Below are 11,588 nucleotides of genomic sequence, written 5' to 3'. Positions count from 1 at the left end.
ATCGTTACCAAAGATAAAAGACGCGTGAGAGACTTATTCTCCACAAAAAAACAGCTATAAAAGGGGGAAAACCCTAATCATTATCATAAGGCCTACTACGGGGAAAAACCCTAAAACACATACACGATCCACGGGCAAAACCCGAAGAGATCTAAACATAACTAAACCGGCGTACAAGGGAGGAAGACTTCTACCAACAGGGAATCGCCGTCCAACCCATCAAACACTTCCAAATCGTTTAACCTAATCCATTGTACAAACACTGGTGGTTGACGTTCCTCCTGTTTGAGCTCCTTACTGAAGACTTTTTTATCATGTTCCTACATTTTATGTTGTTATATACGTTTTATGGTTGCTAGAGTTTAGGTACTGTGTTAAAGTATTGTTAGGTCATACGTTTGCTACTCTTCCCTACTCTTAAGGTAGTCATACCCAGCGGACCCAACAGACAGGTAATCATCCTATCATGTTCTTGACAGACAGGTATAAACACTTTACCCTTTTACGACTTTTATATCTTCGTGACCGGAGGTCCTTATGAAAGCAGTTTCTTTATCAATGGGTTGAGGTAAGACTTTCTATAGCTCACCTCCTTCATACCCCGCTCCCAGTTGTTGTTATAGAAATAGAGAATGATTGAGGTAGTTGATCGATATAAAAATTTGCACATGCATCATGCATGTTTTATATGTTGTTGTGCTTTTTGATGGTCTTGAGTGGTGGAGTCAAATTGCCTATGTTTTATGACTTTATGTAAAAGCTTTTCGAGGGATTTTCCTTTTTTTTTTTTTTTTTAATTATATATACCTATAAGTTTATTTTCTAATACAAAAAGTACCAGATTCAAATTAACTTAGGTAAATGTATTTGCGTAGTTGGGGACATGGTCCGGGAATGGTCATGTACCCCGATTAGGCCACATCAAAGAGTCGGTATTTTTGAATAATTTGAACGATGAAAGTCACATTCGTTTATTATATATTTTGATATTTATATCTATTGTTGTGTGCATATGGTGAGAGCTAATTTGTTCATTATGTACTGTTATTGGTTATCCCATTCTTGTTGGTTAGTATCAAAATATCGATTAAAAGTTAATTTGTGGCGTGGCATTATGATATAATGCTCAGCCATCATTCTTTTTAGCCTAATTAACGATTGCTTTTATGAACTTTTTAAAGTGCTCAATGGATGTTGTATCTTGTATCCTCACTTTAGTTTTCCTCCTTACCTCTTTCTTTTTGCTCTCCTTTTGGGTAAAGATTTAAAATACTCTTTTTTAGCCCCTTGTGTATGTTGTAAATGCTCGATTAAAATTTAATTTCTACAAGTCACTTTTGGTGGGCTAAACTCGTATTTCTATTAACCTCAAGAAGTCAAGGACCAATGCCCTTGGGTATTTACAACCAATATTATACTGTAATTTTTTTTTTGTCAAACAGTTGATAACGGCGATATTAATCTCGTCATACTCCGTACTTAAAATTAATTAATACTCGAAATAAATAGAGTTGTGTCAAATAAGAAAGCAATTCTATCAATAAATCGGCCCACAAGGAAAGGAGTGTTTATAATACAGTAAGTTATATCTATATGTCACTATGTCAGATATTCAATGAATTATGCTTATCTTTTAATAAATTTCTTAAGCATATCGAATACTACTAATAGAAAGACTTATATTGTATTGTACACTTCCACCATATGTCTCTAATAAATTTATAGAAATAACTTGACAAAAATTCTATAATCATATCGAATTAATAATAACAATAATAAGTTAATAAGCAATTAAAGTAAAACAACACTGTCGGTCCTGTAAATTTATTTGGAAGGTCCCTGCAATAATGCAGTTACTATTAGCATAAAAAACATTGCTCCTGGCCTTTACTTCCAAGTCCACAACTTCACCATGTTCACCTTTAACAAATCCAAAATCTTCATTCTCAAAATTTATCACTCTATACAATCTCAATTCACTTCACGCCCTCTCATCTCCCTCTTCATATTCTCCATATTTCTCATCAAAATCTTCATCTTATGTACTCACTCCCCGTCCCCTCCAGCAATATCGCTCTCACCTCTCGTAAACAAAAAATGCGAAAACGGAATGATCTATGTATACGAACTACCAACCATGTTCAACATAGATTTAATAACTAAATGCGGTAATCTAGATTTAGATCCTTGGCATTGGCAGTGTGGCGTAGCCACAAATAGTGGTTACGGAACACTAGCCAATGAGCTGGTCGGGATTATACCGACCAGCTTAGTTAAAACATGGCATCGGACGAACCAGTTTTCGTCCGAAATCATTTTCTATAACAAGATCATGAGACATGAATGCAGAACCATGGAGCCGGAATCAGCCACGGTGTACTACATACCGTTTTACGCTGGACTCGCGGTTGGACAATATCTATTTTCTGAAAGTAGTAACGAAGCACGTGATTTTCATGGCGTGAAGTTAATAGAGTGGGTCCAGACACAACCGTACTGGCAAAAATCCAACGGTTCTGATCATTTTTTAGTACTTGGTCGAATCACATGGGATTTCCGTCGGTTAACTGATCCGGAACAAAAATGGGGGTCCAAGTTTTTAAATATGCAAGAAATGCAAAATGTTACACGCCTTACAATTGAAAGAGCCCCAGCGGACTATCATGATATCGGTATTCCTTACCCTACTGGATTTCACCCGCGTTCGGTTGAAGATATTCGGACGTGGCAAAACTTCGTCCGAACCTACAACCGAACTAGTCTTTTTACGTTTGTAGGCGCGGCCCGTGAAGACGTTGGAGATGATATTAGAGGACTATTGTTGCGTACCTGCCAGAATGAGTCAATGTCTAGCAGGGGCGGATCTAAATGTAAGTCTTTAGACTATGCCTAAATCTAGAATTTTATTTTATGAAAAAGAAAAACGACATCCATTTTACATTGGGATAAATTTATGCCAATGTAAAGAAATACAATAAATGTTCTAAACATATAATTTGTCCACCATGTAACTAGAATCCACGCTATGTGGAGTTTGATACATTACCAAGTAATATTATACTCGTATCTCGTATTACTAATTTAATTTTAATTTATTTCCTAGATGCGTCTGGTACTTGTCGAGTGGTTGACTGTGCGTTGACTCCTTGTGCCAACGGTAGCGTAGAGATAATGAAGTCGTTGCTAGGATCTGAATTCTGTTTGCAACCGAGAGGTGACAGCTACACAAGACGTTCGGTTTTTGATTGTATGATTGCTGGTTCAGTGCCAGTTTTGTTCTGGACCAGGACAATGTATGACCAATATCAATTGTACTTGCCAGATGATCCTGAAAGCTACTCGGTTTTTATAGATCATAGTGACGTTTCAAACGGGAAGAAATCTATAAAGGAAGTTTTGGAGAGTTATAGTACGGAAGAGGTTAGGAAGCTGAGAGAAAGAGTTATTGAAATCATACCTAAGATTGTGTATAGCGATAGTGAGGATGACGATGGGGAAATGGAAGATGCATTTGAAATCGCGATTGATGAGGTTTTGAGGAGGGTTAAAGAGGAGAAAGAGCAACAACTGCTAGAATCAGACGATAATGTTGTTCACAGGAACTGATCTTCATTGCACTTTAAGCATTTCATACAATATAGATTAATTCTGTATTATTCATGATTATTTTTTGGTATTTATTCAGTGTGTAACGATACATATGCATATTCCAAAATACTGCTACTAAATAGTATTCTCGGTCCAGATAATGAGGTTAGAAAGGCTCAAGTGTAGAATTCTCTCATATTTGCTTTTATTAAAGGTGAAGTGAAAGATATTGGGTAAACATTGTGAGAATACTAGTGTAGAAAACTTATACTCCGTACTATATATTTCAATTCTTATCGAAATTTCTTTCGGCTAATATTGTGTAACTCGATCAATTTATTTGGTTTAATTACTTAAATTAAAAATCGATTAAATCATTTTCCCTTGCCACAAAATATTACTTGAAAATGACAAAAGTATTATAATTCACACACTTTAATCAATTTTTATCAGATACATACATGGGCTAGTAAATTAATCCAACCCAGCCCAATACAATACAATCATTCTGACTTATGAGGATTTTCATTTCTTAGCTCATCAATAACACAGTTACACAGCCAGCTTAAACCCTGAAATACTTCATCCACAAAAACAACCATGGCTTGGCGCTGCGGATCCTTACCGAGATCTCTAATCTCCACCGCCAGATCTTCATCAATCCGTCGTACCACCACCGCTCGCATCCGTCCTCAGACACCACCACTTTCCGGCCACCGCCTCCGTCCTGGCCCCACACCTTCCATCCCTAGTTTCCGGTATCATATTCCTCAATTTTACATCACTTTTAATTCAAATTCGAATTATCAATAAACTATATTCATATTTATTTTGTAATTTGAAAATAAAAGGACTATTGGAGGTGTAATTGGATGCACTCAATCAATGCTGCCTTTGCATAGTGTGGTGGCTGCTACTCGTTTGACGTCTCACGTCGCGGTCGAGGCGCGCGCCTGTTGCGAGCTTTCTCAGGGTAATTTTTCCGTCCTGTTTTCCATTTCATTTTTAATTATGGAATTTTTAGGATACTTTAATTAGATAGCTACATTTAACAGTATATACAGTTAGTGAATGTTAATGAATAAAAAAAAAAAACATGTATGACGTTTGTACGTCTTTAAAGATGCTCTAAGATAATGTGGTATGTGGACCAAATTCAAATGTTATACATTCATAAGTAATTGAACCAATAGTGGATTTGTGTTTACTAGCACATACACTAGCTGTATGTAGTAATAACTAATAACGTGGCCGGTGGCTCAAGGTTCAAGAATAGTCGATTTGTGAAGCACCCTGCTTGTACTACATGATGTGGTCGTAAGATGTGATTCTAAGTTGGAGTGTGTAGTTGCACGTTGCATGTTAGCTGCCTAATCTTTGAGACTTTGACTATGTTATCATTTGTGAACACGCTGGATTACACCAACATCACAAGCTACGCACTCTATCCATCCTCTCATCTTCTTTTCTGGCACGCCACTTCGTAACAATGACAACTTGCTGTTCAGTGTTCATGGCCTTGGTCCTTTCACTCAAGCTTTTTGCCATTACCTGACTTAGTTGTCAAAGGCGAGCGCCTATTGCGCCTAGGCGCAAAAGGCAGGCAATGCCCAACCTTAACGCCTGAAACCCTAGGCCAAAGGCCCACTAACTGTATGAAGCGCCTTCCACATAAAAAATCACGTATATTTTAGGGATATCACTACAGAAACTTTGTTCCAAACATCACTTGGTAGATATTATTATCATCAATATCATCATCCATCATACTATTCTTCATTTAACCAAAAGGTAAGTTTTCTTCTATTGGTATATTATTAAGACTCTTCTGCTACTTTATATACCCTCTCCGCTAAAATTTTCTTCATTATCATTTGTTAGAGACACTGAAATTTTATGTACTCTTTTACGCTTTCTTTTTTCCGGGCCCACGTTTTTTTTTGCGCCTCTCGCCTTGGCCCCATTTGGGGTCATTGCGCTTTGAGTTCGCTTTCGCCTTTGACAACTATGCTATCTGAATCCCTGTGATGTAATCACTAATCATCGACTTCCATGGTTGGATTCGATTCAAACACAAATTGCATGGTTTGATTCCAGTCAATCTATATGTGTTCGATATATCATTTTAGTTCGGTCAATAACTTAAACACACACTGGCTGTTAGCACATATGGATGCTAGATATTCAGAATGATTTAGAGCTTGCTGTTAAAATATATGTAGGTTTTCTGTATTCTGTTTTTTTTGTAACTATAGGTGTTTTGGTAATCTTGAACCATTTTTCACGGTGCATCGGCTACAGCACAGTTAGTTTAAATGATTTTTAGATTTGGTCTACCTTTCTTTGGTTGCAGATGCTTGTATCTTTCAGATGATTTTGATGGATTAGTTTGTTTAGGTTGTTTTTAGACCTCTACCAAGAAGATTAAACCAATTAGGGGGTTGTGTGTGTTTAGTTAGTGAACTGAGAGAGGACAGAGATAAAAAAAAAAAACAAATTTAAGCAGACGACTTTACTCTCATGTCTCATGACTCATGAGCTATGAGTAGGCTGAACAATCGTTTGATTGAAGGACCAATCATACAAAAACATTTGGAATAAAAGACAATCTTTGTTACTTTCTTATCTACGTAGAAGTTGATTATACAAATAACGCTGGAAGTCTGGAACTTCCAGCATCCTGCTTCTGGCTAGTTTCGCCAAGCATATGCACAATAGGATATTTCTTATAGTCAGTCAGTTGCGGATGAAGTTCTAGAGATAGAATGATCCAATACTACATAAGTCACGAGTCTTTGAGGAGTTTCTGGTTTTTGAATTCATTGATTCGCAAGATAAGCACATGGAACAGATTGGTGTTGCGTAACGTCCTAACTGAAACATGAGATTTGGTCTGGTAAGCAAAAACAATCACCCATTATTTTTGTGGTTGAGACCGTTAACATATGATAAAACACATACGAAATGGTGTTTCTCTGTTTTTCAACTGTTCCCTCACCAATGTCGTGTCGTGTTTTTTTTTGGATTGCGTCATTCGCATACACATTGTTTGAGAACTACATCTAATTTTAAAAGATAGGGTCGTGATTCAGCACATGATGCTTACTTAGTTAATCCTCATTTCCTTGTAAATATGTCAAAAACAAATTTGAACTATCTCTAGGGATTGTTATGACACACAACGCCTTGTGAACCAACATATTCAAAGCAAAAAGGTCACAAAAAGGTTCTTTAGCTTTAATGGCGAAGGCATACATGCGTTTTGTGCTCAAATGGTTCTTTATACTCCAAGTTAAGTCACAGATAATCACTAGTGTTTAAATCACTTGCCAACGTGTAGGTACTTCACAAGCTTTGAAACACCACTTTTCCTCTTAATACTAAATTCAGAGTTTTACTGTAGGTGTTATAACCAAGTAATCACTATCAGTTAAATCACTTGCCCATGCGGGATATCTACAAACTTTCCTACTTGGAACTTATTTTCATCTTTATACTAATCATACATAATTGCCATTGTAGATTTTGATTAGTGAGACCTTGAAAAGTATTTCGAATAAAAATGTCAAACTAAGCAAGAACAATAAGTCATATAAAATGCAAAATATCTGTAAGAAATGTGTAAACTCACAGCTGAGTGAGATTCTTTGGTAATGTGCAGCAATTTTTTTTATGTCCTGTGCTCAACATTGATGTATATGGAATGATATGCTAATTAACATTACGTTGTTAATGCTAATGATATGATAATTTATCATTACATTGTTAATGCTCTTCCTCTATTAGTAATTCTTTACTTTATTTGGCATGTTTAAACTAAAAGATAGTATGTAACATTGAGTTTGCTAGAGGAATGAATATGATCAAGTCATTAAACTCAATTATAGGTAATCTAATCATTAGGTGATAGGGTACAATCTTAGTAGTTCTATAATGATGGTTACTTATCGAAGCCAAATCAGAAAAGCTTAGTAGCATCATTTGTTTTCTATCATATAATCATGAAATTTTGTAACTGTTCCACACATACATTGTACATATGCACTCATAATAGACATGTTTTGAATGAGATTAAATGCATTCTGTTTTATTAGATTTTACCTCAACTGTTCCATTTTTACGACAAAAAGAATATATGTATACTCAAAACTCATATATACAAGTAGTACTCTGCTGCCATGTGATCATTTGCTTATGCATTGATTAACCTCATTACCCCTAAGTGCAAAATCTGTACTTACAATAAATACATTAAAGTGTCAAGTGGTATGCTTATAACTTTGTACTTGCTAGGGGAGACAAGTTTTAGAACTGTAATCACACGAAGGTAATTAGATTGGCGAAGAAATGCACCTACTTTAAGTTGAATCCTGTTTATAGTGATGTAATAAGATTTGGTGGTTCTAATGTTTAGGGTTGCATATAGTACAAGGAATGTGTGATGCTACTTGCTGGAAACTTGGAATGTTGAAATAGTAAAAACAAACATGATATATACAAATTAGGAGACTTAGAGAGGCAAGTTTTAGAAATTAGAACTGTAATCCCATGGGGGTTAGGAGGTAATTAGGGTTGATGATGAAAAGCACCTACTTTGGGTTGGATTCTATAGTGATTTAATAAGATTTGGTATATAATAATATTTAGGGGTGCATATAGTACAAGAAATGTGTGATGCTCATGCTAGTGCTACTTGTTCGAATGTTGAAATAGGAAAAACAAACATGATATATATACAACATGATTTAATATTTGTTGGAAAGGTGATACTTCTGGGGTGGGCAACGGTACAAATACAAACTGCGTCCTATCTATAGCCAAATAATGGCCCTTTTAATTAAATTAAAATGACTGGCACTGAGACTTGAGTAAATAAGTGCAGGACTACAAGCGATTATTATTTTATTTTTATATAATATTCATGGAAAGCAAGTGAAGCATGGTCTCTTAGACTTTGATTTACCATTTTCTTTTAGTTGATACCCCAGTTTTTAATGTGCATTGAAGGGTATGGTACACGAGACATGTGTCAGCATGAACCTGTATGGTTACGCTCATCATTGTTTGTTGCAACTAAAGCTTTTGTGGTAATTGAATTGTATCTATCTTGCTGTGTTGTAGGTACTTAATGTAAATTGTGGATCTTATGTGTAATGTGAGGTTCAAAAGTTTCGAGGGAGACTTCATTATAGAAGTGACAGACACGAGTTCCAATCTCTTCAGCTGCTATAGATTGCGAGCCAGCTTGCCTTTCTTAGATTATTAAGTTTTATTTATATTCATAAAATCATGTATCCTTACTTTCGTATTATAGGGCTGATTCATCACGACTTACTCTGTGCTTTTGCAAGGTAGATGTGCACATACTGTGTTTTTTGTACTTGCATTAGGTCTAGCTCCTGGTAGTAACAAAACAATTGCAATAACATATAACAATTTAAAATGCATTTATTGCAATTATGTTTTAGACACTTCGTGTCTTTTTGTTTGTTTTGGGTGTGATTGATTAACTTATGATTAAATTGCACCCTTTCTGTCTAGTTATAATATTATATCAAGTATCTTGAAGCAGCCAATGAAAAATTTTAGCCTACCTTAAACATTTTTTTTCCCTAATGATCAAGTTGCTTAGATTCTTTATGTCATACATCTTATGCGAACCCTTGTTCCTACATAAAGTGGTTTTCACACAGGGGCGTAAGATGGCGTAACTTTGTTACAGTCGAATTTTAGTATAACTTTGTTATTAGTACTGTGTCTGTATCAAATTTTCAACACAGTGGTTCAATTCAATACAAAAATCTGACTGGAAACTAGAATAAACTCTGAACCCGCTTCCAAGTGTCCTGGCTCTGCCCTGTTGCACAACGGTGATTCACTTAATTGTTTCTTCTTGGATTCCCTGATGATGACTTGAAATATACTTGGCAACAAATAAGGTTGATTTTACCAGTTCCGTCTGTGTATTAAGAATTGCTAATTTCGGATGGTAAGTATATATATTGCACTAATGAAAACATGTAACATGATTTGAACATATCAAAAGAGTGAAGATTCGGTTTGGTTAACCTATATATAGTGCTTTTTGCCCAAATGTAATAATTTCTTAAAAACATATAGTATAGTATATGATTGCAAATCTAACATATCTTCTATAATATCTATAATCAGTTAAGTGCTTTAATATATTCTTGTTAACTCTTTACACTATTTCATTTTTCGGACAACTTAACCCGTTCAAATTAATCATAGCCCATTAGCCCTCATCGAAGACTCACTTTAATTAGTCCAAATTTTCAGCTCTGTATAATTCGAAACCAAAAATATTATACATGCCATATGTCCAATTTGAAATGCTTCAAGTCTACTTTAACCTGAAAGTGCAACAGAGCTTGCTTATGCTCTTTAACCACCTCAAAGAGTCAAAGGTTATTAAGCAGTTAACATTTAAATATCTTTATAATCTCTTATATAAATAAAACAAGATTTTTATGACATTATTATTTCCTAAATAATGCTTACTTGTCATTATTAGACTTATATCAATTATTTCTTTTCCATTTTATTGATTTATGACATCATCCTATTTAAACTTTAAATCATTTTTTAATTGATTTATGATTTATTTCCGTTTTAGACTAAGTTTAATGCAAATTAAAATGTAATTATCTAATTTATTTTTTTTCTTTAAACGACTATATGTAAATTTTCAAAAATACTATCACCATCTCTTTTTGTTTTAATAAGCTTGTATTTTCTGTTGAAAACTCTAACATTTTATACATGGTCTTTTAAATTTTCATCATCTAAATAGTTATATCATAATAGATTTTAAATTATCCGCATATTATGCGGGTTAATAAGCTAATTATATATATTCGAAATATAAGGTATACTATTTCGAGATTATGAGTATGATTGAACTATTCCATAGTTCTTAGACATCGACATAACTTAATATTACAAAATTTTATTAATTAACCCTCCGTTGCTTACACCCTTTAAGTGTTGGTTCTTCCGGCGATAGATCTTGAACCCGGGTTAATTAGCTAGTAAAGTCTTAAATTTGAATCTTGCTAGGCATATCATTGGGAGTGGCCAGGGATGAGTTTGAAAACAAGCACAGGATACCCAGATAAGTCAGATTTTGATTATCTATATTTAAGTCATAATAGTCGTCGTACTTAGATAAGAAAAGCTCTGATATTCACTAATTTATAGTTGCCTCCTACTTTTTAAATCATATAATCATTGTAGTCACATTTGGCTAACACAATAGCCTCTTTCCTGACCCTTGAACAAAACCAAAGCAAAAAAACAGACTGCAAAGTTAGCCAAGTAATAGTGCAATAACCATTGAACAATGGATAGTAGGATTCCATCTTTAAAAGCGTGAAGTTGTATTATTTAGTTTTTGTTCCACTTCTTTAACAACAAAATTATGAATGTGAGTAATTATTATTTGTCTGACTTATTCTCTGTGGAAAATGTGGAATATATGTTAGAGAGAGTTCTTTTAAGGTTGTTTTCGGCAATAAGCCAATAATGTTGATATTAAAGCATGTCAGATTTTGGTTATTTGTCTTCAAGACATCTCAAATCAAAGCCTTAAATTAAATGGGGGCTGTTTGTAGCGACAAAAATGTTGTCTTCTTTATCCGTCCTTTTTTCTCTCTCGTCGCAGTCTTTGTTCATTAATTTTGCTTCTATGTTTCATGTGTTTTTTTTTTTTGTTAACCTGTGTTTAGGTAACATCATCAATACACATAAAACCCTCTCCATGATTTAATAACTCTTACATAAGCTTAAGATTATAATCGAAGTCCTTTTTTAAAAAAGAGCAATTTTATATAACTATAGCCTGAAATCTTTATTATTTATCTACTTATGTGTAATGATATTAAATATGTAATAAATTTTCAAATATCGTTACTGTATCTATCTAGTATTTCTTTTTTTTGTTGTTAATGTCGTAACATATACACATACCACATGACAAT

The 11,588-nt window shown here is 34.4% G+C and overlaps 2 protein-coding genes across 2 annotated transcripts; both read left to right on the top strand.

Annotated features, from left to right (window-relative positions):
* Positions 1-1,880: 1,880 nt before the first annotated feature.
* LOC122605015 (xyloglucan galactosyltransferase XLT2-like) lies at positions 1,881-3,826 on the top strand. Its single transcript, XM_043777879.1, has 2 exons — positions 1,881-2,870; positions 3,104-3,826. The coding sequence occupies exons 1-2, from the start codon at positions 1,913-1,915 to the stop codon at positions 3,604-3,606; spliced, it is 1,461 nt and encodes a 486-aa protein (XP_043633814.1). The 5' UTR covers positions 1,881-1,912; the 3' UTR covers positions 3,607-3,826.
* A 237-nt stretch (positions 3,827-4,063) lies between these two features.
* LOC122605438 lies at positions 4,064-9,076 on the top strand. Its single transcript, XM_043778391.1, has 3 exons — positions 4,064-4,346; positions 4,440-4,561; positions 8,710-9,076. Exons 1-3 carry the CDS (start codon positions 4,189-4,191, stop codon positions 8,715-8,717), a joined length of 288 nt encoding a protein of 95 aa, XP_043634326.1. The 5' UTR covers positions 4,064-4,188; the 3' UTR covers positions 8,718-9,076.
* The last annotated feature ends 2,512 nt before the right edge of the window (positions 9,077-11,588 follow it).

The sequence above is a fragment of the Erigeron canadensis genome, chromosome 6 (genome assembly GCF_010389155.1).
Source record: "Erigeron canadensis isolate Cc75 chromosome 6, C_canadensis_v1, whole genome shotgun sequence".
NCBI lineage: Eukaryota > Viridiplantae > Streptophyta > Magnoliopsida > Asterales > Asteraceae > Erigeron > Erigeron canadensis.
Note: the sequence above shows the minus strand (reverse complement) of the source record. Positions and strands in the feature narration are given on the sequence as shown.